The sequence below is a fragment of the Antechinus flavipes genome, chromosome 2 (assembly GCF_016432865.1).
Source record: "Antechinus flavipes isolate AdamAnt ecotype Samford, QLD, Australia chromosome 2, AdamAnt_v2, whole genome shotgun sequence".
Lineage (NCBI taxonomy): Eukaryota > Metazoa > Chordata > Mammalia > Dasyuromorphia > Dasyuridae > Antechinus > Antechinus flavipes.
In genome coordinates this window covers 38,229,061-38,254,879 of record NC_067399.1, presented here as the reverse complement: position 1 = coordinate 38,254,879, position 25,819 = coordinate 38,229,061, and the positions used below count along the sequence as shown (strand labels likewise).

The window sequence follows — 25,819 nt, the reverse complement described above, 5'->3', positions numbered from 1 at the left end:
CTAAAAGAAACACAAAAAACCATCAGCACGCATTGCACAATGTTATGGAGAGAAGAAACTAGTTTATACTCAATTCCAGATTCAGTCCTCTCCAATAAAGAAGAGTGACTGATTTGGACAAGGTAGAAGAAACATGATCAAAAGGGAGCTGAAGCCCAAAAATAGGAGACGGGAAAGAAACTTTTACATTTTCAGAGAGAAAAACAGTAATTCTAAAATTATAGATGATTACATTTGAAGTTGATCTCTGCTAACACTGAAGACATAGTAATTGAAACTGTGATTTTATGAAGAAAATCCCTAGATCAAACCAGATTTCCATCTTCTATGAAAGTTACAGCTTGAGAACTGTCTAGAATATTAAACAGCGAAGTGTCCCCGCTGAACCTCCAGTCAAGAAAACTCATCTTCCTGAGTTCAATTTCTTCTCAGCCCCTTTCTAGCTAAGAGACCCTGGTCAAGGCACTTAATCTTGTTGACCTCAGTTTCCCATCTGTCTCATGAGCTGGAAAAGGAAGTGGTAGACCATTTCAGGATCTCCACCAAGAAAACCCCAAACAAGGTCACAAAGTGATGGACAAAACTCAAGGCTTCCATAGAAAAGGAGCATTGAGGGGTGAATTGAATAGTCCAATGTCACACTTAGTAAGTGTTAGAAGCAGGCTCTGAATCCAGGTCTGCTAACTAGGAAGCTGGTCTCTTTATATTCAGTAACACATCAGACCCTTAGAGCCTGCTTTCGTGTCCTAAATTTTAAATTTAAATTTAATTCACATCTAAAATCTTAAAATTCCAAACAGTGGTGAAACACTAGTAAATCTGCCACTAGTATATTAATTATAGTTATTATTAAAGTTACTAATGACCTTAAAGACAATTTCCCATGAATCAGTGAAATGGCTGATAGCATCAATTCAAAGTGGGAAAGGTAAAGTAGGAAGAGGATGGAAGTTATAGATGGCATCTTTATACGATCCTTGAAAAGAATGAGGCCAATGAGAAGGAAGATAAAATAGGAAAGAAGATGGAGCAATGGTCTGATTTTTTAAAATAGAGGTCAGACTTAATTAAACCTGAAAGTTCTTTAACCTTTATCTCTCAGAAAAGACTCTTCAAAGAGAAAAAATAATCTAATAATTTAAGACTAAACAGTCAAAGAAATAAAGGATAGGATCCAGCATATAGTTAGAAGGCTACAAGAATTGCAGGTCTTCCTAAAACTAGAGAGAAATACGAGGACAGATTTAGTAGAAAACCATTTCTTGACATGAAAGGAGATTAAAGGAGGAATGCAGGATGGATAACCGCAACTCCAATCCTCAGGCCTATGGACCTTGAAAGAGAGCCCCAGGCCCAACATTTCCAAGGTAATTCAATCGAATGACTCAGCCAAGCTCCTGCTGGCAGTGAGTCCTGTCTCTGCCTATATTTCTGGGCAGAGATTCATATCTCAGAGGAATTTGCCATTTCCTTCTCCACATCGTCACAGAGGACATGTCTATTGTACCTATTAAGGCCTCCCTTCTGCCTGAAGACTTTTCCACATTGATTACATTTATAAGGCTTCTGTCCAGTATGAATTCTTTGATGTGAATAAAAGCTTCCCAGAAACCTGAAGGCTCTTCCACATTCATTACATTTATAGGGTTTCTCTCTAGGGTTAACCACAGGGTTGAGGGATCTGTCTGGGGTCTCACTGCTGGGACATATCTGGGGATAGACTGGAACTCAGAACCCTGAGGCTCCTTCATTCCAGGGCTAGCTCCTGGGGGATTACACCCCTTGCCCGCCTGGTTATTACTCACCCTCAGAAGAGCATCTGGGGGCTTCTTCCCTTGATAGCCTGAAGACTTCAGGTCTCTCCAGCCAAGAAATCACATTTGGTTTAGTTACTGAAAGCCCTGCACAAGGAGAAATAAGTGGGAAGTGCTGAGAACACAAGAGATATCTCAGAACTCAGGACTGGTCTCTCTCTACAGAAAAGGGACATGTCTGGAAATGCCAGTGAAGAAGCATCAATAATCCCTGAAGGAAGTTTCCCTCAGCAAATGTGAGGGAAGGGACAGAGCCTTTGGTGCAGACACAGGACAGATGGGGTCATGTTCACCCTCTCCTAGTCTGTTGGGAGAAGTCTTTCCTTCTCTGCCCTGGGGCTCTATGGAGAATCTGAAGCCTGGCTGAGCAGAGAATGTGAAAGGAGAGCCTGCAGGTCTGCAGAATGAAACTGCTGATTTCCAACTATATAAAGAAGGACGTTTTGCCTGGCAAGAGCAATAACTGCTCAAAAATTTCTTTAATATTTCAATGCATCTCTGTATGAAAAGTATCTGTGTGACTCTCCCTCCCTGTCGGGCAAATTCAAATTCAGCCAAGCTCCTCAGCCCCCCACAGCCATGGCCAGATGGAATTCTCTGACCTTGTAGTGGCTTACATATGATGCTCTCCCTGCCATCTCTACAGGTTACCATGGTATGCTCCCCCAACTCTGCCATGTCCTGCTCTTTGCCCTTTAACTCTTGCAACTTTACTTTCATTCACAGCTTAGATTTGATACTGAGTGAATGACTGAAAAGAAGATGGCTTACCAAGAGAGACAAAGTTCTCATAGTTCTCCAGCATCACGTCCCTGTACATGTCTTTCTGATCAGGATCCAAATAGCTCCATTCCTCTTGGGTGAATTCCACAGCAACATCTTGGAATGTTAATAATTCCTGAAACATCACAGGATCTTAGCTTCAGAAATAAAAGAGACTTCAGAAATCACCTACATAACAGGGTGGGGAGGAAAGGAGGGAGACATTTGGCTCTCAAAATACTGCCCAAAAAAATGAAATAAATTTAGTTTTTTTAAATTTTCCTTTTCTTTATTTCTTTTTAAATAACTACTTTTTCTTTTTCAGAACGCATGCAAAGAAATTTTAACATTCACCCTTGCAAAATGTTTTGTTCCAAGTTTTCTTCCCCCCTCCCCCTCTTCTGGAAAGCAAGTAATCCAATATAGGTTAAACAGATACAATTCTTCTAAATGTATTTCTCTCTTTTTTTTAAAAATGTATTTCTATCTTTATCTTGCTGTACAAGAAAAATCAGAACACAAGGGGGATAAAACAAGAAAGAAAAAACAAAACAAGCAAACAACCATGCACAAAAAAAGGTGAAAATACTATGCTAGGTGCATATTCAATCCCCATAATCCTCTCTATTTCTCGATGTGTATAATGTTCTCTTCTCTAAAATATAATGTTCTCTTGGTGCAGGTTTCTTGGGGAGCTTCTGGTGGCAGCTTTAGTTTCAATTCAATGTAATAATCACCTCAAATGCAGCCGTTAAAAGTCCAATCCTTTATCATCTCCTTCAAAATAACCTGGTTAGCTTTCTTAGAGGCCTATCTCTCTCCTTGGTTCCGAGAGCTCTTGCCACTAATCCTTTGTCTCTTGCAGCTTCAGCCTCACCAAATCCAAAGCCTCCAGCCAGCACAAAGGTGGAAGTTAGAATGACTCTTGACTCATCCTCTGAGAGTGGGATTGTGGGTTTCTGATGTGTGAATCTCCCGAAGTCTCTAGTTGACCTGTCTTTTAGTGGGCTCCTCCTTATATATGCTTCTTAGAGGTGTGAACTCCAATGTGTGAACTAATGTGTGAACTCTCTTAAAGGTGTGAACTAAGTACATAAGCATTGTCTCTATCACTTCTAGTGACTTAGCACTTTGTTTCAAGTTCTGGCCCATAACAGATGTGGACAGCTCCCTTATCACAAGTCTATTGGAACTGCCCCATCACCTCACTGTTGAAAAGAGCCAAGTCCATCACAGTTGATCATCACATAATCTTGTTACTGTCTACAATGCTCACTTGGTTCTACTCATTTCATTTAACATCAGCTTATGTAAGGCTTTGCAGGCTTTTCTGAAATCAGCCTGTTCCATCATTTCACATTGAACAGGAATATTCCATTACACTCACAGCACAACTTATTCAGGCATTCATTTTCTAGTTCTTTGACATTACAAAAAGGGCTGCTACAAACATTTCTGAACATGTGGTTTATTTTCCATTTATGATGATCTCTTTGGGTTATAGACAGTGCTGGGTCAAAGGATAGCTCATTTTCATAACCTTTGGGCCAAATTATAAAATTACTCTTTAGAATGTTTGGATCAGTTCACATTATTCCACCATCAATATATTGGTGTTGCAGATTTCTCGCATCCCTTCCAACATTTATGATTAATTTCATTTCATCTTACTCAATCTGAGAGGTATGAAATGGTACCTCAAAGTTCTTTTAACTTGCATTTCTCTAATCAATAATGATTTGGAATATTTTTTTCATACAAATAGACGTGGCTTTAATTTCTTTGTCTGAAAAATGACTGTTCATGCCCTTTGACCATTAATCAATTGGGAAGTGGCTTGTATTCTTATAAATTTGATCAATTCTTTACATATTTTAGAAATGAAGCCTTTATCAGAAAACATTACACATGAAATATTTCTCCCATTTTACTGCTTCCCTTCTGATCTGGGCTGCAGTATTTTTGTTTGCACAAAAAGTTTTTAAGTTTATCACAATCAAAATCATTCACTTTATATTTCACAATGCTCTCTAACTCTTCTTTGCCAATAAATTCCTTTGTTCTCCATAAATCTGAGAGTTAGACTATCCCTTATTCTCCTAAATTATTTATAGTATCACCCTTTATGTCTAAATCATGAACCTCATCTTGGTCTAGTGTTCAGTGTTGGCCAACACCTAGTTTCTTAGACTCTATACTGGGTCTCCATCATAGTGCCAAAGACCACTATCAAATATCCATACAATATTTAGGATCAGAGCATCACTGAACAGAGTTATTTCCAATGATATTTATCAAACAATTTTGAATGATTTTAATGTATGCAATCCTCCTTATAAAAGGAAAATCAAAGCACCATTCCACTGAATAAAAACTGGTAAGATATTTTGGTTAATGAACAAACAAAAAGTAAAGTGCTTTCTTATGTGTCCCATGTTCTTCAGTTAACTGTGAATTAGGAAAGATGTGCCTCTTTATTGAATATTGATAATTTAAGTTTACTTGTTTCCTACAAATACCCATATTTGAAACCACCTTCAATTTATAAAGAGTTGCTTCTCATAAAGATTTTGTAATAATAGGAGAGGAAGAACACAGAGCAGTAAACATTTATGTTCTTTCCATCATATTTTTTTTAATATTAAGGCACAAATGTTTTCCCATGCTTATGGTACTCTCTCTTTATTCTTATCAAACGTTGAAAATCCTTTTGTTGAACAAACTGCCTGCAAAAAAACTTGGTCTAAGACAGCTGTTTTTTCCATTTTTCTTATGAACCTGTTATGACTGCTTAGTTGTCTATTTTATCATGACTTCTTTAAAATGGCCTTGTTTTCTATGCTTTTTTTTTTTTAACTAAAGAGATGGTGCTCATAACTGTCTATCATCCTTTTTTACAAGATTTATAAATGAGCATATACTATAATCTGGTATTGCCTCTGTGTAATGTTCTGGTTGGTTTTGTGTAGGTCTTGGGACCAGCCTTCATTTTAGCAGAGTAATCACCAAGAGAAAATAGCCAGGGATAAAGTCCAAATTCTTTACTATCTCCTTTACAACCTAGTTTCCTTGCCTGGTGCCTAAGACAGCTTTCTTGAGGTCCTCTGGCATGTGTCTTGGTTTCTGTGGAAGAAGCAAGAGAACCACCACCACCACAGTATCTGTGTTGAAGTCTATCTCAGTTCAAGAGATTATGCTCCAGCCTCCAGCCCTCTGTCTTCTCTGAGTCTGTCTCTGAGCCCTTCCAAGTCTATCTCTGGCTCAGTCAGGCCTTGTTGTCAGTGGAGAAATAAAGTAAGACAGGCCTACCACCATGGTGGTGTGAGATGGAATGAATGAATATGGCTCTGGCCCTGGCTGAGTTTGTGCCAGCTTATATGCTCTACACTGAGTATAAGCCAATCATTATATCACTAGGAAATCATTATTTATTGTAAGATTAATTCAATCACACTGAATTAGAGAACTATTCATCACATGCTAACCTAGATAACCATTGTCTCATCAATTCATTGAATTAGCACCTTGTAAGATCCCTTGTTTCAAGTACAAGAGTTCTGGCCCATAACACCTCTGGCAATCATCTTTCTCTGGCAAATAGGTCACATATTCATTGCATCATAAGAAAAGCAATAATTAGTCTCTATGTTTAACATATACTGGATTATTTGCCAAGGATTATTTGCCAGGTAGGGGAGGGCATGCAGGGAAGGAAGTTAAATATTTTAGAACACAAGATTTTGTATGGGTGAATGCTGAAAATTATCAAAGTATATATTTTTCTTTTTTTTTTTAATATATTTAGTCATTCAAAAGTATTTATTGGCCATGTTGAACAAAAAAACAAGAAAAATTTAAGTGTTAAAAAATGTGTCAATCTGTATTCAGATTCCATCAGTTCTATCTCTGAAGGTGATGCCATTTTTCATCATAAATCCCTTAGTCTTTAACCCTAATATTGATGAATAATTGTCATTTACAATTCGTTATTGTGTAAAATGGCTATTGCCATGTTCTCCTGTTTATGAGCACTTTACTTTGCATTAGTTCATATAAATCTTTCCATGTTTTTCTGTAATCATTTTACTCATCACTTCTTATAATATGATACCATTTTATCACAATCATATCCCGCAATTTATTTAGCCATTCCCAATTTATGGGCATCCATTTAATTTATAATTTTTGCTTCCAAAAATGATGCACATATAGGTTTCATTCCCTTTGAAAAATCTCTTTGGGCTACAGATCTGGTAGTGATCATTCTGGATCAAAGGATAATTTTATAATTCTTTGGGTATAGTTTTAAATTGTTGTCCAAAATAGCTGGATCAGTTCAGAATTCCTTCAGTAATGCATTAGTGTTCTTATTTTTTTTCACATTCCCTCTGGCGTGTCATTTTCCTTTTCTTCTAGTCTGATAGGTATGAGGTGATACCTCAGTTATTTTAATTTTCATTTATCTAATGAACAGTGATACAAAACATTTTTCATGAATATAGATATTTACATGGCCCTAGACCCACTGCCAACGGCCTCTTGTAATTTCTTCCTGACCAGTTATCTAACCAATTTACCCTCTCTGGGATTAGTTTTCCCAAAATGCTCATTGCTGTTGTCATAATTGCTTTTAAGGACTAATATTGGTATTCACTAGATAACACTGTGCTGTGGGCTGCCCCCAAATCTGTTATTATAGGTATTTTCTGCTGACTTTATAAGTTGTCTTGGACTAGGAAAATGTTTCTTTTTTTTTTTTTTTTTTTGAAAAAAATTTCTTTACAACATTATCCCTTAAACTCACTTCTGTTCCAACTTTTTCACTCCCTCCCTCCCTCCGCCCCCTCTCCCAGATGGCAAGCAGTCCTATACATGTTAAATATGTCACAATATATCCTAAATACAATATATGTGTGCAGAACCGAACAGTTCTCTTATTGCACAGCAAAGTATATGTTTCCAAAATAAAAATTTTAATTAAAAGAAAAAAGAAAAAAAGGAAACCAATAATTAGATATCAACAAATGCAAAAGAATTGAGGAAATAATTTGGGAGAAACAGGGTACCTACAAGCTTCAATTGCAGAAGTCACAAGGAATTTATACAAATCTATAAAGTCCAAAAGATATTCGAAGGAGAAAGGCCAGAGGGAATGAACAGAATTCACACAAGAGGAAATACAACTGATAACTAAACACTTTAAAAACATTTGCAACCGTGTTTCTATTGGGCTTATATCCAAAGAAATACTAAAGAAGGGAAAGGGACCTGTATGTGCCAAAATGTTTGTGGCAGCCCTGTTTGTAGTGGCTAGAAACTGGAAAATGAATGGATGCCCATCAATTGGAGAATGGCTGGGTAAATTGTGGTATATGAATGTTATGGAATATTATTGTTCTGTAAGAAATGACCAGCAGGATGAATACAGAGAGAACTGGAAAGATTTACATGAACTGATGCTAAGTGAAATGAGCAGAACCAGGAGATCATTATACACTTCCACAACGATATTATATGAGGACGTATTCTGATGGAAGTGGATTTCTTTGACAAAGAGACCTAACTGAATTTCAATGGATAAATGGACAGAAGCAGCTACACCCAAAGAAAGAACACTGGGAAACAAATGTGAACTATCTGCATTTTTGTTTTTCTTCCCGGGTTATTTTTACCTTCTGAATCCAATTCTCCCTGTGCAACAAGAGAACTGTTCAGTTCTGCAAACATATATTGTATCTAGGATATATTGCAACATATCTAACATATATAGGACTGTTTGCCATCTAGGGGAGGGGGTAGAGGGAGGGAGGGGAAAAATCGGTACAGAAACGAGTGCAAGGGATAATGTTGTAAAAAAAAATTACCCTGGCATGGATTCTGTCAATATAAAGTTAGTATTAAATAAAATAAAATAAATTAAATTAAATTAAATAAATAAATAAAAATTGCAACCACTAATTAGGAAAAGACTAAAACAAAAGAAAAACTTATGAGGTATTATTATATACTCCTTAAGGAATTAAAAAGAAATAAAAATGAGAAAACACAAGAAGTAGGTACACACATATGGTTTTGTTGGTATACAAAAGTTTGAGAGAGAAATCTCACAAGTCCTCTGACCTTCCATGGCCCAGGAATTCACAAATAAGAAGCATCCAATTTATATCTCTTCACTGAGCTGTGCAAGGGACACCAAAATAGTGTTCAGTTCTAGTAGCTACTTCCCCACAATCTCTTTTCTCCCATTAACACAACACAAGAGTGTTTTTATTTTTTTCTCCTAGGGTTTACTTACAAGAAAAAAAAAATCACAAATAAACAAGGAAAAGGCAAATGGTTTCCAAGGCTTCCAAGAATAAGGAGAATCATTGAGATAAGTCCAGTGAGATCTAAAGTGTGATCCTTTGAGAGAACGGATTGAGTATATTTGATTGTTGAAGTCTAAGGCAGAAGAGAAGCAGGAAATAAAGGAAGACTGTAATAGAGCTCTAAAATCAGCTGTAAATGCTTAGAAGAATTAGGTCCCAGATTCAAGAGTTCAAGGGAGCTTAGGAAAGAGGGAAAAATGAAAATCCAAGGTACAACATCAAAAGATTAGTTTCAAGAGCAGGCAAAGCTACTCCCACTTTCCTCCCACTAGAATAGAAGGTCCTTGAGAGCAGTAACTGTCTTGTGCCTCTTTTTGTATTCCCAGGGCTTAGTACAGTATATAGCACACAGTAGATTATTTAAAAATATTTATTGATTTTTGGGCAGCTAGGTGGCATAATGGATAGAGCACCAGCCCTGAAATCAGGAGGTTCTGAGTTCAAATCTGATCTCAGATATTTGAAACTTCCTAGCTGTGTGACCTTGGGCAAGTCACTTAATCCCAACTGCCTCAGGGAAAAAAAAAAAAAAAAGAATTACTGATTTGAAAGAAGATCATTAGAGAAAGTGATACACTATCAAGAAAGAAAACTCCATCATTCAAGTTCTCTAGAGTAATATCCAAAATTCTCTCATAAGAATTCAAGGACTTTTATAACATTCCTAGATAAAGGCAACCATTGAAAAGTGGATAGAGAACCAGCCTGAGCTACAAAGATTCCAGTGCAAGAACCTTCCAAGGCACATCATGTACCTTGGGTATACTATTTAAATTCTCAATACTCAAGGAAACTAAGGCAAGAATCTATGGAGCAATTCTGATCTTCATTTCTAGGTGATTTCATCCTATATGGATAAAACTAGATCTAGTTCATCAAAAAAAAAAAAAAAAAAATTCACTACCACTCTTCCCAAGAGACTTTCACTCCAGCCAGGCTTCTTGGAGATTCCTCTAAGGGCACATTCACATTAGGTAGGGATGGTCCATTCATGCTTCTTTTGGCTTTGTTTTGAGAGAAGCTATTCATCTGAAACTCGACTATTCCAATCAGTATTAATCAATTCGATACAATTATATCAAAATTTGGTATATAAGGTACCAGAGCAGTGAGCTACAGATTCTCTGTTGTTTCACTACAGGAACTTGTTTAACTACAGGAATATAACTGAAGCTCTCCTTGTTTTGTCTTGTCACCATGACCAAGTCTAGCATGACAGGGATTACAACTACATGAAAAATCCCCCCCAATATTTTTGAATGTCTGGACCAATTCCTTGTCTAATAGCAGCAGATGACTCTGTTATGGCCACTTAGGTCATTGACTGTGACCAACAGTCTCGTTGACCAACTTTTTATACATAGGTCAATGTTTTCTTTTTCCTTCCTTTTTTTTTTTTTAACTTCCATTTGTTAAAACCAGAAAGATTCAGCAATGGAATTGCTACTTCCCCATTTTCAGCCAGCAAGCTACTACAAAAATTTCCCCTTATATAAAAATAAAACAAAACAAATTTCTGTTGTTTGGTGCTTTTAAACAACCAACCTGTGGGCACCAAGCAAGCCCTAAATGGGATTCTAATTGGTGATAAAAAAAAATGTGTTCCCAGAAAAAGAAAACTTCTTTTAAAATCAGAAAGCAAGTGAAGGCAAGAGAAATTCAATGGTGTTACTGCAGTTTAAATCAATTATATAGGAAAATTGGAAACACAGTAAAATGTGTAATGACATTAATTGGTTTCTGAAAATAAATTATAATTGTATAATAAGGATATAGTAAGTTTGGAAAAGAATTATAGAAGAATTGAAGAAAGTGGACAATAGATGGAATCAGAAATAAATTAAGAGGATGCTCAGATAAGACAAGATCATATTAAATTGAGCATAAGGCACTGAATTCAGAGAATGGGCACCTCCCCTCCAATGACCCCAGGGACACATTCCCATCAAAACACCGCGAGGACCAGAGGGTCTCCGAAGCCCCCTCCATCTCCGCTCCATTTACGCCTGGGCCCTTAGCTGGACACTCGCCAACCTCTGCCCTCCATCCCCAGAGCCCGCTGATCCCGCCTCGGGATATCTGGGCCTCCTGCCGCAGCCCCCCCCACGGGGCCCCAGGCAGGTGCCTTTAATCTGCCAGCGGCCACGGGAGGGCGCTCTAAAGTACATACAAGTGGGCCCCTCCCTGCGTGTGCCTCCTAATTAATATTTCACAATTACATGAGGGACTATAATCACCTCTGCGGTCCCTGAGCCGGGGCGGACCGGCACTGTGCGGCCTTCTGCCGTGGAAGGGACCTTTCTTTTTTTTTTTTTTTTTTTTTTTATATAAATTTTATTTTATTTAATAATAACTTCGCATTGACAGAATCTATGCCAGGATAATTTCTACACGACATTATCCCTTGCAATCACTTATGTTTCGTTTTTTTTCCCTCTCTCCCTCCTCCCCCCCCCCCCCCCCCCCAGGATGGCAAGCAGTCCTATATATGCTAAACATGTTGCAGTATATCGGAAGGGACCTTTCACAGGCTGAGACACAAATGTCTGTCTGAGCCCAGAGCTCTCGGCCTCCAGCTCTGAGAGGGTCCCAGGCTTCTCCCCGCCTCCTCCTGCTCGGCCCCGGGTGCAGCCTTCCCGTGAGCCACAGGGGGGCAGCACGTTAGGGAGGAGGAGTTTTCCGGTGGGCGTGTCGGAGCCAGCCCGAGGCTGAGGGAGCTCCTCCTGTGCTCCCTGCATCTGGTCAGGAGCCAGCGCAGGGAGGACCTCCCCGGGGTGACTGGGATGCACCGACCCTCCTCGGGACAAGGGACTAACAACACAACTCCGGGGCTGGCCACTCTGTTGGAATGCCAAGTGTGCGCTCCCCAAAAGAAACTGTTTTATGGCGAACTCACAGGTGACAAACGCTCAGGAGGTGGTCAGTGAGACAAGGGCACTCTCGATGGATCTCAAAAGACTGCACACATATCACAGGCATGTATTTGTGTGTACAGATGCATCTCTATCTCAGATTGCTTAGTATTATTTTGAAGGAGGAAGGCAGGGAGGGCGATGTAAAATGTGAAACTCAAAACTTAAAACCCAACAACATTAAACATTGTTTTCACATATAAGTGGGGAAGAACAAAGGAAAATTTAAAAAATAAAAGAAAGAAGAAAGAAATAACCACGCAGGCAGAAGCAAGAAGACTTGGACAAAGAATGGACAATGTGACAAAGGAGGTGGGGATGATTCCAAGAATGAGAACAAAGTGACTGAAAGAATAATGGGGCTCTGCAAAGAAACAGGGAGTCTGGAGGAATGCCATGTGGGGGATTGTGGGGGAAGGTGAGCTTTCTTTTGGACATGCTTCATTTAGCATGAGTCCAGCAGGTGGACTGTGATGCAGGAGGGGTTCTCAGAAGACAAGTCCAGCCAGGTAAGGCTTGTTCTTCTCCCTATACATGTCTGTATTCTTACCTTTCTTTTAAAGGCCATGGTCCTCCAAAATCAATCCTTCTTCAGTGTTTTCTTTGAGATTCTGACCTTTCCCAAGTCTTGTCTCCCTAGAAAGATGGCAGAGTTACCTTAGAATACATTTTTGCTTCCCAGGGCTGACCTGCAACTAGTACCAATAGTCACTACCAGCAGAGCAAGAATTCAGACCATGTCTGCAGAGGTTTTACCAAAAGGTGCAGGGACATCCCACATCAGCTTCAGAAACCTCACATTCAACCCTGAGCATCAGGACACACAAATGCCCACTTTTTAAATACTGAATAGAATAGAACTGGAATGTTCTGGTTTAGCTTTCTGGAGGTCTTGGGACCAATCTTGTTTTCTGCAGAGTAATCACCACCAGAACAGGCAGTGATAAAGTCCAAAAATCTTTATTGTCTCCTTCACAGTCTGTTTCCTTGCCTGAGGCTCGGCTAGCTTTCTGGAGGCCCTCCGGAATGGGTCTTAGTTTCAGTGGAGAAATGAAGCATTGTCTTATCCATTCCACTGAATTAACACCTTGTTTAAATCAATCATACTGAGCCTTAAGTATATTTCTCCAAAGTTCCTGCACTTTATAGAACAATTATCATAACTTAAGACATCACAAACAATAATAAATACTAAATACAAATCCTTTGGTATCTAAAAGAACTGATTAACTAAGGAAAAGGTCAGTAAAGAAAAACTCTAGTTATACTGAGATGTAGTTATATATACTCATACACATATACATTTGAGAGATAGAAAAGAGAGAAAAGTAAAAAAGAAAAGAGTAAAAATAAAAATGAGAAAAGAAAAAGAAAAGAAAAAGTTATTGAAAAAAAAAGATAAAGAGCACACAGAAAGAACAGTAAATGGTCTGGAAGAACTGGCTCCAAATCCTATCTTAGTAGGATCTGGCATTTACTAGCCATGTGAGCCTTGTCAAATCCCATTACCTTTCCAGGCCTATAAAATGAGGGGGCTAGACTTGAAGAATTTTATGTTCCTTGCTGCTGTGTAGGGCCCCACATTGGGTGCCAAAATGTAATGTCCTTTCTAGAGTCCCCAAATTGGGGTGCCAAAATGTACTATGCTTCCTAGAGTTCCCATGCTGGGGTGCCAAATCCTACCATCTGGACTAGCTCTCTGGAGGATCTCTAGAGCAGCCAGAGTCCTTGGTCTTAGTGGAGGAGTGAAGGAGGCATGACAGCCCCCAGGAGGATGGTCAAAGATGGGTGTGTCTCATTTCCAGTCCCCTCAGCCCTTAAATGCCTCAGAATAATTACATAATTACAGCATACTAAGCATGTGCCAACCATTATCTCATTAATCACACTGAGCAAGTGCTAACTATATGCATGAGGCTATTGATATGTAAATATCTCCTATAGTAAGTATCCCTACCTTCAAGAACAACCCTGGTCACCCTCCCCACCCCCTTCAGGAAAGGTGGGAACACCAAAGGGAGGGGGCCACACCCCCTGACTTTTCAGGAAGGCTGAGAGTCCTTAGGGGAGATGGGGAGCCAAACCAGACATTATAAGCAGGTTCCCTCTGGGCTGAAGGGTCTTATATCTTACCCAGAGTTCCTCCATTATCAGCAGCCCTCTACAAATCATTACCACTATTGTACTGGAAATGTTAGCCATAACAAGAAGAAAAAGAAACTGGAAAAGTTAGCATAGGGTATGAGGGGAAAAAATACTATTATTCTTTGCAGACAATATGAGGGCATATTTAAAGAATCTGCTTGATAAACGTTGGGGATTTTGCTCCAACCTTTATAGTCTTGGTCTAATTCTCATCTCACTTTTCAAAAGATTTAACAGGTTAAAACAATGGGGAATGGTAAAGTTGACATGATGGTGTTTTGAACCAAGAGAAACTAAAGAATTGATCCCTGTAGCAAGCAGGGAGAGAATATTGATGGAGATCAGCTCAGCTCCATGGCCCAAAACGCTGCGAGGTCCTGCTCGGACCCACTCTCTGTAGAGGCCTCAGGCTCCCCGCTGTACCTTCTCAGAAATCTTTGTCATATCCCTTCGGTTAAATTTCCCCACAAAACCTTCTTGTGATCCCTCCCAAAGAGGCTGCCTTCCTTTAGGTCATTCCCTCCGAGGCACCCTGGATATATATATATTCCTTTCCCCTCCGCCCATGCCACGTGGTTTCTCCCCTAACTCCACCACGCTACCCATCCCCCCTTCTCACTACAGCTAGCTCTCGTAGGGGGCTAAGTCCCTTTCAGGATTTAGGTTGCCAACCTAGGACATGTGGGTAATAGTGAGTCCCACTGAGGAACTTGTGTTGTATCCGCTCTCCCACTCTTTCATATTTACCGCTCCCGGTGTCTATGGAATGCCTTCATTTTGTCTGTAATCTCTCCTAACTAAATCTACGTCTGCCAAAGAGAATGGCCACTATGAATTTTTCACATGACCCAAATTCAATTTTGGGTCCTCCCATCACCTGCTGTCCACAAACTCCACAATATCTGGTTCTCAAACCACATTAAAGAGGCAGAATTAGAATCCAGAGCTTTCGAGGCTCCTTTCCCCCTCCCCAGCTGGGTCACTTACAGCTGAGCTGCCCGAAGCCAGAGAGCTCCCACCAACCAGACACTCACCTGGAGACGAAACGGCCCCAACTTCCTTCTCAGTGGAAAAGATTGAAAACAGACACTTCCCTAACTGCGCCTGCTCAGAGATAGCGTGGCGCTTCTGCTTCCGGCGGAAGCCGAGATGCCTCTCCTATCTTTTGGGAAATGTAGTCTTGCGGCTGCCGCGCAGGCGCATAAGCGAGTTTATGTCGCCGAACCTTAAAGAGACCTTGCTGCAGGGACTAGACAGAGGAAGTACTTCGCGCTAACCGAGATGGTGTCTACGTTCAAGGCGCTTCTTCTGTTGGGAGCTGGATGGGAGAGGAAAAGCCAGACACAGAGAAGTAAAATATTAGCTAAATAACCCAATTCATCCGCAGAAATTTCTGGTGCTTCTGGAAACTCCGTGGCCAGGTCTTAGCGCTCAGTTCGGCAGAGTGACGTCACAGGATGCTCCGCCCCTAGACAGCCCTAGTCCTAGCGTGCATGTATACAGTGCTTTTACCCGCCAAGCTCATTGCGGCCAGAGATCTAGGTCAGGTGCAGAGCTGGAGGGGATCTCAGCGACCGGGCCTCTGCCCAGCTTCTCCTGTTACATGTGCGATGTGTCTGTATGAGACTTGTCCGTCACAGCCCAGTTATGATAACCCTCAGAATCCCAATCCTTCCACTCCAGAGAGGGATGGGCCAGACGCACCCTTCCTCCCGACATCCCCTCCCGCGCCCCAGCCCTCTATTTTCAGGGGTCACTCAATAAATCTTTTATTAAGCTTCTGCTGTGCCAGAAAATTCCCCTTTCTAAAACTCAAGAGAAATGTTTGGGGGCCTGGGGAAAGACGCAGTCAGATGTAATTAACAGCGAATCGTTAGGCACTTATTATATAACGGAAATAGTGTTACTATCAAATATAATATTACCCATTGATGTGGCTGATACAGTATCAGATGATGTGGTTTGTAGGCAACAAATAGTGAGCATCGGTCGGGAGAAGAATTCACGATGGCCATTCTTTTGGCAAAATATAGGTTTATTTAGAAGAGGTTACAGACAAATTGAAGAGATAAAATAGTCACCAGGAATGGTAAATATGAAATAGAGTGCAAGAGAACAGAGCAAGGAAAGACATTTTAATCATTAATGAAGGAACAAGCACATTCTCTAGTATAATTTGCAGTTATCCAGGAGAAAGGAAGCATGCAGTGAGGTTGGAGTGTGCCCTTAGCTGTAGACTAAATATTAGAAGTGATTAAATAGCCTAAAAGAGGTAGTTACCTACAAAAAAGAGAAGTGGAGTTTGAGAGGAAACACCTTAAGCCATAGTGAAATTAGGAGATGACAGGTAGTATGGGGAAGAGATAGGGGGAAGGACAACACCAGAAAGTTTATCCCACTGCTCAATTTCTCAATTTTTCCTGATAGACATCAAGAAGCTGAGTGTGTGTGAGTGTGTGTGTGTGTGTGTTAAGAGAGAGAGAAACTTGACAATCACTGGAACACTGTTCAGGTATAATAACTATCAGAATCTCTAAAACTCAGGAGGAATGTCTGCAGACTGGGAAAGAAATGGAATCAGATGTAATCAACACTCAATATTTAGGCATGGATGATAGGATAATGGACAAAAATATAGTTAGTATCAAATTTAATATTACCTGTTACTTAGGACTCTTATTAGGAATTCAAATAATGTCAGAATTCTGGTATCATCCTTACATTTCTACTCTGTAATGTACTTGGCCTAAAATCAAGACTTATTTTCCTGAGTTCAAATCTGACTTCACATTCTTTCTGTGTCACTCTGCCAAGTCAATTTACCTTGTTTATCTGATTTCCTCATCTGTAATATGGGCTGCAGAAGGAAATGGCAGACTACTCTAGTATTTTTTACCATGATTAAACATTATCTCTCTTATATACCCTTGGATTGGTGAGCTGGATAATGGAGCATTAAAGTGCCGACCTTTATTTTATGAAATGTTGAGAACTAGACTTTCCATCTACAACTCTATTGGGTGTGTGCAGGATGACTGGTACCTTTCTGCTTTTCAGCTTCCTTTTGTATACAGTATTCCTCCATAAGTAAGTTCCTTGAATGTAAGAACTGTTTTGTATTTATCTTTTTTTATATTCCCAGTACTTTGCACTGTTTGTGGCTTATAGTAGAGATTTAATAAATGTTTGTTGAATTTGTTGAATTGAATCCCTTTCAAATCTAAAATTCCCAGATTTTTTACCATCTTTCTTGCTTCTCCCTAAGACTCACACATTCAAACTTTAAAAAAAAAAAAAGTGTTATTCTCTCCAGCTCCATTTCTGTCATCCTACCTTGCCTTGCACCTTAAGGAATCTATCTCAACTGGCAATCTATGAAGTTTTTACTTATATACCTTTCCATGATGGATTCCTTCTTTATCTCTAAGCTTTTTCACACCCATGTATAAAAGGTGGAGGGAAAGCATCCTTGGGTTCTAACAGGCATATAAGGGGAGATTCTGTAAAGTTAAGAGGCAGGAATTAAAGGTGAGGTGAATACTGAAACCAGCTTATTCTCTCCTTGTCATTGGAAATGCTAAAATATACATCCTGCCAATTTAGTTTCTCACACTGTTTTACTTCCATAGTTAAGAACATGATGTGGCCAGATTGTCCTGATTAACAATTTAAGATACTTAAGAAAGCCAGGCTTTCCCAGATTGCCTTTGTTAGTCTATTCAAGGTAGTGTCTACATTTTAATATACATCCTTGTTCCCTCCTTTATTTTCCCTCCTTCCTTGAGAAAACCCCAATGTTTATTTCCACTATTAAACATGTGCTTGTGATGAAGATCTTTGCCAAATCCTTTTCAGGACTTAGCCCACTACAGGTACTCTCCATCTCCCTCCTCCCATGGTCTTTCCTTTAATGCTGTCTTTCTCCTTACTATAACTAATAATATTTAGTCTGCTACACTCTTCTATGGATATAAGCTGCAAATCAATGACATACTCAACCCTCATGGCATGTTCCTTGAATCACTTCTCCAAAAGTCCTTTTCTTAATAACCATATTGTTCCCTCAAAACTATTTCATATTTACCACTCCTGGTCCCTGTTTTGCCTCTTCATATTTCTTTTAACCTACTTGTGGCGGACCACAGATATTGGGGAACTCTGAGAAAAGTATACTGAAACAAGGACACTTACAACAAGGTGTTAACTCAGTGGAATTGATGAGATAATGTTTTCTAGTTCACATAGACTTAGTATGGTGATGTAATGGTTCTACAGTTGACACATGCTCAATATGCTGTAGTGATGTAATTGTACTAAGGTATGTAAGGGCTGAGAGGACTTGATATAAGCAGAGTCAAGTCTCAAGTGTGTATGTGCTAGAAACAGATACATAGAAGACTCCAGACATTATATCTATTCTCCTGAAAAAAAAAATGTAATCTTTGGCTAAGAGAAAGTCCTTGGGAAGTTGTCATATGTATTTTGGCTTACAAGTTGCTACCCTGACAACTTATTTTTCCCCTTGTTAATTCATGAAACAAATAGCACAACTTTGAAATCTATGATGGATGTTTTGAGATGATTGTTTCATGTCACAAACATTTTCTTGTCATCAAAATCTGCACATGTTAGACTAACAAAAATGGGCAGGACCTGATAAGTGCTGCTTATGTCTGAAATAATGTTCTCTGAGGAAAAGAGACTGAGTGTCACATTGTTCTTCAGGAACCTTGATTACCAAGCAAAGAGAGACATAGAAAGACAGACGACTTTTCCCCCCAAGACTAAGGTCAATTCTCTTCTAAAAAGTCTTTCACTGCTCAACTGGCTAATTTGTCACATACAGAAGAACCAATAAAACTTTTTTTAAAAGTGGAAATATACATTCTCTTCTCTTACACATGGATCTTTATTCTAAATAAGTCACAGGGAATAAGTCTATTCAGAAATCCATTCCAACAAACTGTACGTGCTCATACAGATCCTTAGCACTAAAAAACCTCACAGAATTCCAGTACAGATCATCCCATTCAAAGCTGAGAAAAGGGCTGCTAAAATGGGTTTTATTTATTGCTGTTCAGTCATTTGTAACTTTCCATGACCCCATTTGGGGTTTTCCTGGCAAAAACATTGAAGTAGTTTGCCATTTCTTTCTCCAGGTCACTTGACAGGTAAGGAAACTAAGGCAAAGTGAGTTAAAGTGATTTGTCAAGGGTACCACAGCTAAGAAAATTTTAAGGCCAAATGTAGACTCAGGAAGATCAAGCTTCCTGACTCCTGGCAATCTAACCACTGCCAAGCCAGCCAGCTACAAATAAAACAAATAAAGCCAGCCAGTTACAAACAAAACAAAAGTTATAAAAAGAATCCTTGTACAGAAGTGGGATGCACGCAGTGAAAGAAATCTCACACATGTTAGGAGCCATAATGCTATTGAAAAGGTGAGTCCGCAGTAACTCCAGAGGCTCACAGGTTTGGAGCAAAGTGTCTGCAAGCTTACCCTGCCTAATACCTTCATTTCTCAGGTGAACATACTAAAGACAGCAGAGAAGGAGTCACACACTCCAATCTCCCACACCTCGAAAGTCACAGAATTAGGATATGAACACTCGTCCTTGGACACAACAACTCCAAGAGTTGGCCTGATTCCGCCAAAGTAATTTTGATGTGGTCTCCTCTGCCTTCAATCAGTCCTTTTAATTGAGGAAGAGATTGTCCACACACGAAGAGGAGGTTCTAGGGAAAATTCCTTCATATCTAATTTACTCTGACAACCATTCTGCCTTACACTGATGACCTATGATGAATTTATTCCAAAATCCACCAACTGAAAGTATCAAATTATGTATTACCTTGCCATAGATTGCATTTCTTATCCTACTAAACTCATTTGATATAGCATTGATTAAAATTTCAGTTCCAAACTAGGAATGGCCCTGATGAGAACCATGTCAAATTTATAGCCTATGGTTCAACTAATACCCAATTAACATTTTAAATCCACCAAATCAGAGTTTCTCAAAATTTTGAATATAAAGTATTTGAATGGATAAATCTTCTATTAAAAAGACAAGAAAAAATTTCAAACCATCACATTTCCCAACCATTTAAATAATATAATTAGTGAAATAAAACATAAAATATGGAAAGCAATCAAAACCAGAAAAACTAGAAACCAAATTTCTATTAAAGTTTAGAAAATACATTGACTTTTACCAAGCAATGATATGAACCCCAAAAAGGGTAAGAGACCCTGTTGATGGACTCTCAAGTACAGGCAGGCTAGTGCAAGGCGTTGGAAAAAAACTTAAGATGCCCTTGTGTACTTCAAACCCCTGACTTTATAAACGAGGAAACTGAGGCCCAGAAAAAGTTGAATAATCTGCCCCAAGTGAGGAAGACAATAAGTCAGAGAGCCAGGATTCATTCCAGTTCATTTGATCACCAGGCTGGTGCTCTGCCCTTACCAGCCTTAATCACTGAGTGGACATTCCCTCAGGCAAACTGAGACTGATTAAAGATAACTTTAGGTCTCTTCCTATGTCCAGGGTTATTTCCAATTGTCCAGAACTGTATCTGGCCACCGGACCCAGATGATTCTGGAGAACAAAGGGAGGCTGGTAACCTTACACAGCCTTCCCTCACTCAAGTCTAATTCATTTTCCTGTCAGGGCATCCTCTCCCTGAGGTAACTGTGATCTTGAGGAGTGAAGGACAAGCAACAACCTTATAGGAGGAAGACTCTCCCTGAGATGTGTAAAGTTTTACTTTCTCTCTTAAATTTTATCTTTCCATTTAATTAGAAAAACTGAGATAATAATAATGGGTAGTATTTATGATGTGGACTTTAAACGAGTTTATTTGGTCCCTATTATAAGGATAATTAAATAAGCAGAACTTGTCTTTATTTACATAGAATGATTGTGAAACTGGAGCTAACTTGGTTTTGTAATCCATACTGTGTTCAACCTCTGGGATTGTCTAACTTTAAACAACTTTTGCCCAGAAATGTCAATATCTCAATCTGCTCCTCTTTGGATCTTGTCCCTTAACTCGTTCCCAATGAATCTATTTATATATATATGTTCATATTAATATTTGAGCAAGAGGTTTATTGTTATTAAGTTTATTAATCTGCTAACACAAAAAACCCACTTAAAATAATTAAATGTTTTACAAATTTTAACTTTACTTTCAGTTGAAAGAAAGAAAACTTAACTGTACTCAATCATGTGAATTTCCTTTTTTTTGCTTTTGAAGATTCATAAAAATAATTGCACTCTTGCAAAGTACATAAATTACATTTGTATATTTTATTTTAAAAGTTACTGATATTATTCTTTTGTTCAATCTGAGAATGATTTGCATCAAATATTTTTAATAATAAGGATTAATCCACTAAATTAGTGGATTTGATATAGCTCAGTGCCTACATATGCCAGTTATATATCTTGAGACAACTATAGATCAAGCTTTCAAAAAATCACTAGTATGAACCAATTGATTTATTTTTATGTTTTTTTTTTTTTGGGGGGGGGGACAGTTTAAATTTCTGGCAATGAAAATAGCTGTTTCATTATTAAAGACTTGAGATCCAAATCAATGAAACATAGGAACCATCATTTCACAGTTGTTCTAATCAGCTCACTTCATCTTTCAAATGTTTTTTCTTTAGCAGCAGGTATTTGAATAAAAGTTTAAAACATCTATATATGTAGATTTCAAGGGGGAGATACGCCAGTAAACTTTTTTGACAGTTATTTGCTTTAACTGTGAAAATCTTTAAGAATTCTTTTTTTGTTGTTGTTTTTTTGGTAAAGGGATCTGAAAACAATATTTTTCTTGTAACACTCTTACATACAATCTTAGCAAACTTTCTATATATGTACTGCAAAGACTGACTTTATAAAGTTGGAAAATATTGTAAGCTATAGATAAAACTAAGTATAAATTGAGTTGCCAGGGAAAACATGTTTAAAGCATTATTAGATATAAATGCAATTTTTATGAACACTTGCATAATATCCAACCATGTTTTCAAATAACAAAAATGTTCAATATAGAAATGTTCTCACATAAGGATACATTTCCCCAAAAATTACATAGAAAGAAACTTGAGCAATCACTTTCCAAGTTTGCTTTTTACTGTATGCAATAGAAATACCTGCTATAGATCAACAGGTGACATAAAAGAATGACATTTGCAGAATGCCATTGTATGGACAAAACTATAAATAAGGTCAATCATTATGCAGATATCAATCTATTTGGTTAATAACAGTTGTATCTTATTTTTAGAGAACAACCTTGGTCCATTAACACATATAATTGAGAATAGTAGCCAGAGTCTTTCAATCAAAGTACACAGCTTAAAGGGTCAATAATCATTCCTCCCATGGTTTCCTGTAAGCAAGTCTTTTATCTACAGAAATCTGACAGCAATTAAATTCTGGCATTTTTCAGTTACTGAATGAATAAGATGCTGAAAGCCATGACTATAAAGCATACTGCTATATAAGGACTCTTTCGTTCACCAATTCTGCCACACTTCCAAAATATACCCAACAGTCCAGTTTTATTTTTGTCCAAGCTGCTAGGAGCCAAGGATTGGATACATGCACAGGTACATATAAGCAGCAAAGTTACTGTCTGTAGGTTCTGAAAGTTGAAAATGGCAGACATAGTGAGACCTCCCATAGCCCCAGCCACATCACCCTTCCCACAAGATACAAATCTTACCTGGATGTTTTCTCACTTGCTCCTGAAGTTCCTTAAAGAGCTAACATATATTAGAGGCTACAAATTTTATTTGGGCTGTGACATTTCGTTATACCACATTTACTGAATAGGCCGAATTAGATATTATATTTATATCTCCTGGATAATAAATAAGAGCTAGAATGATTGCATACAATTCATTCTGCTGGGTGGACTAAAAAAGAGTTCTGACTACTCTCTTTATAGTTAAGTCATGAGAGTATATAGCACAAATGTTATGTTTGGATGCATCTGTAAAGACAGTTGGTCCTTTAAGAGAAACCTTAGAAACCTTTTCTTTAAGAATCTATTGCCAATTATGTAATAGTCGGGTTATCTTTAATGGAAACCTGTGTCTAAAATTTAGAGTTGTGGTCAATAAAATTTGCCACTCTGGGATGGTTTTGATGAGGTTTAGATTTGGGGAACCCAAATGAAATTAGGGTTTCTGGTGGTCAGGAAGTTAAATAAGGTCTAGTGGCAAGTTTGGGGTTCAGGGAATCAAATGGAGCTCCCTTGGAACCCCTTAGGATTTGGTGCAAGGGTAGGGAATTTTGGAGACTCCCTTCTGGCAGCACAGAAGTTCCCTGTAAAGGAATTTACAGATCCAAAAACTTAGATTGAGGTTTACTATGGGGATTAGAAGTAAGGTTAAAGTCTAGTTAGGGGAAATAGGTGAGGGTAAAGAGAGGATGGCAATAGAAAGAGTATTCCAGCAGGCAGATCTATGGAAAATGGAGTTTTGCACTGAGAATGCAGTTCTCAGTGGGCAGATAAGACCTGGATGTAAAGGGAACTGCCAAGTCCATCTGCAAAGACCTTAATTGACGGAAACTCATTATATTGCTTGTCTTGATGGGGGTTGGGAAATCTGAGCAGATCATCAGAATGGGGGCTGATCACCCAGCCATTGTATGGACAAAACTATAAATAAGGTCAATCATTATCAGAACCAGCAGGGGCTGGGAAAGCCCAAGTTGGCTCAAATCCCATGGGGGCCGGGACAAGCCCGGATCTCCTATTCAGAGACATTCAGAGGGGTGCTTTTGACCAGGATTTGTGAATCAAAGGCCCTGGCTTCCTGAACTGAAATGCCTCAACCAGGAAGGGCTGGGAATAATCTGAAAGGAATTATAAATCAATAGGAAATAGTTTCTTTTCTTTTTTTTTTAAATAACTTTTTATTGCTAGAACCCTGGATAAGGAGTAAGGCTTTGTTCTGGCTGTGCTGGGAGGTTTACCCACTCTATATTCATCATGTGGTAAAAAGAAGAAACAGATCAAAAGGGGAAAACCAGGCACACACAAAAAGCAAGTAAAAACAATCTCTCTCACTGTTTTTTCTGGACATGAAGAGCATTTTCCCTTGCAAGTCTTTTGGAAATTTGAAGAATTTGGAATTTAAATCTGAACGTAGCCCTGCTAGGTAGACACATGGTTTTATCATGATGAGAATACTTAAGTTTAAGGGACTTCATTTTCTTTATAGGATAAAGATACTATGTAAGGCTGGATTTGAGCCCAGGTGTCTGACCCTAAAATTTATCAGCCTAAGACTATTTAGTTCACTCCCTCATTTAATTATTTTCTGTCGAGTATGGGTTAACTCCCTGGAGAGCTTCAGAGTCAGCCAGAATCAGGATGAATTAAAGTCTTTAGGTGGAGAAGGGAAGGAGGCAGCCAAGCAAACTCCTGGATCCTAGAATCCAGAGTCACCAGCCTCTCTCCTCCTAGTCCTGCCAAAAAGTAACTCTCTGGCCTCTCTCCCTCAGCCCTCAAATCCTTGCTTATGATTATCTTAACACCAAATATTCAGCAAGCACCAATGGTGAGAAAAGTCATTTATCCAAACATATGCTAATAGAGTCATTGTCTCACATCAAATAGGTAATTAGCCTTAAGTACTCCGTTGTCTGATTCAAGCATACCTTTTTGGAGTTTCAACCTGCTACAGTTTTCCCCATTTATCTCTATTAGGATGTTGACTGATTTAAGAAAAGTAAATGAACAGATGGAAACTATGGGAACTCTTCAGCCTGGACTTCCATCTTCTACTAAATTGCCTAGGGAATGGCACCTTTGGGTTATAGTTATCCTCCATCCTCTATGGACATTAAGGATTGTTTTATTCTATCCCTCTAGATAAAGAGGATATGAAAAGATTTGCCTTTTCAATACCCAGCGATAACCTAGCTGAGTCTTATAAAAAATATGAATGGACAGTTTTGCCACAGGCAGTGAAAAATGTGTCAAATGTATGTTGCTGCTGCTCTTACTCCAATAAGAAAAGCATTTCCAAAAGTTATGTTATTACATTACATGGATAATATATTGGGATGTGCACCTGAGGAACAAATGTTAGAAGCATGTCTACAAAAGACCATAGAAACACTAAGGAACTACAAATTGCATATAGCTCCAGAAAAAAATTCAAAGACATGCTCCTTTTCAATATTTAGGATATGAAGTATACCCTAAGGTGCTTACAGTACAAAAACTGTCCTTAAGAACAGAAAAGCTAAACACCTTTAAAAAAAGATGACTTTCAGACTTTCAGAAATTGATAGGAGATATCCAATGGATGTGTCCAGTGTTAGGTTTAACTACTCATCAGTTACAGACATTATATGACATTTTAAGGGGAGACAGTGCTTTAAACTCACCATGCCAGCTTACAAAAGAAGCTCAAGAGGCTTTGAGAGAATTTCAACTGGCTTTATCCAATGTGGTTGAGTCACTCAAAACCCCTTGGAAATATCAGTTTTTTTGCTACAAAAGAAGCACCCATAGTAGTCCTTCATCAAAGAGACAGTGTGATAGAGTGGGTGAATATGGAAATGTTTGACATGATTACACATATATAACCTCTATCCATTTACTTAGGGAAGTGAGGGGAAATTTAAAACTCACAATTTATGTAAAGAAATGAATGTTAAAAATTTTTCTTTACATATCATTGGAAAAATACTATCTTAAAAAGTAATGTATAGAAAGTGCTTTGCAAACCTTATAATAATGTCAGTTATCATTATTAAGCAGGAGCAATTGCCATGGAGAACAG

General features: G+C 38.6%; 2 protein-coding genes across 2 annotated transcripts in view; both read right to left on the bottom strand.

Annotated features, from left to right (window-relative positions):
• Positions 1-15,844, bottom strand: part of LOC127546390 (zinc finger protein 566-like) — an 83,817-nt gene extending 67,973 nt beyond the window's left edge. Inside the window, exons 1-4 of the mRNA XM_051973523.1 lie at positions 15,036-15,844; positions 12,407-12,492; positions 2,586-2,712; positions 1,806-1,901 (exon numbers count right to left, since the gene is read on the bottom strand). Coding sequence (XP_051829483.1) covers positions 1,806-1,901; positions 2,586-2,712; positions 12,407-12,424 — 241 coding nt within the window. The 5' untranslated portion in view covers positions 12,425-12,492; positions 15,036-15,844. The remainder of the gene's footprint in view (positions 1-1,805; positions 1,902-2,585; positions 2,713-12,406; positions 12,493-15,035) is intronic.
• Positions 15,845-22,405: 6,561 nt separating this feature from the next.
• LOC127547591 (protein kish-A-like) lies at positions 22,406-25,553 on the bottom strand. The gene has a single exon (XM_051974501.1). The coding sequence runs from the start codon at positions 22,696-22,698 to the stop codon at positions 22,465-22,467; it is 234 nt and encodes a 77-aa protein (XP_051830461.1). The 5' UTR covers positions 22,699-25,553; the 3' UTR covers positions 22,406-22,464.
• Between the last annotated feature and the right edge of the window lie 266 nt (positions 25,554-25,819).

Excerpts from the sequence above, each read along its gene's own strand:
- LOC127547591 (XM_051974501.1), bottom strand. The coding sequence starts at position 22,698 with ATGGGAGGTCTCACTATGTCTGCCATTTTCAACTTTCAGAACCTACAG.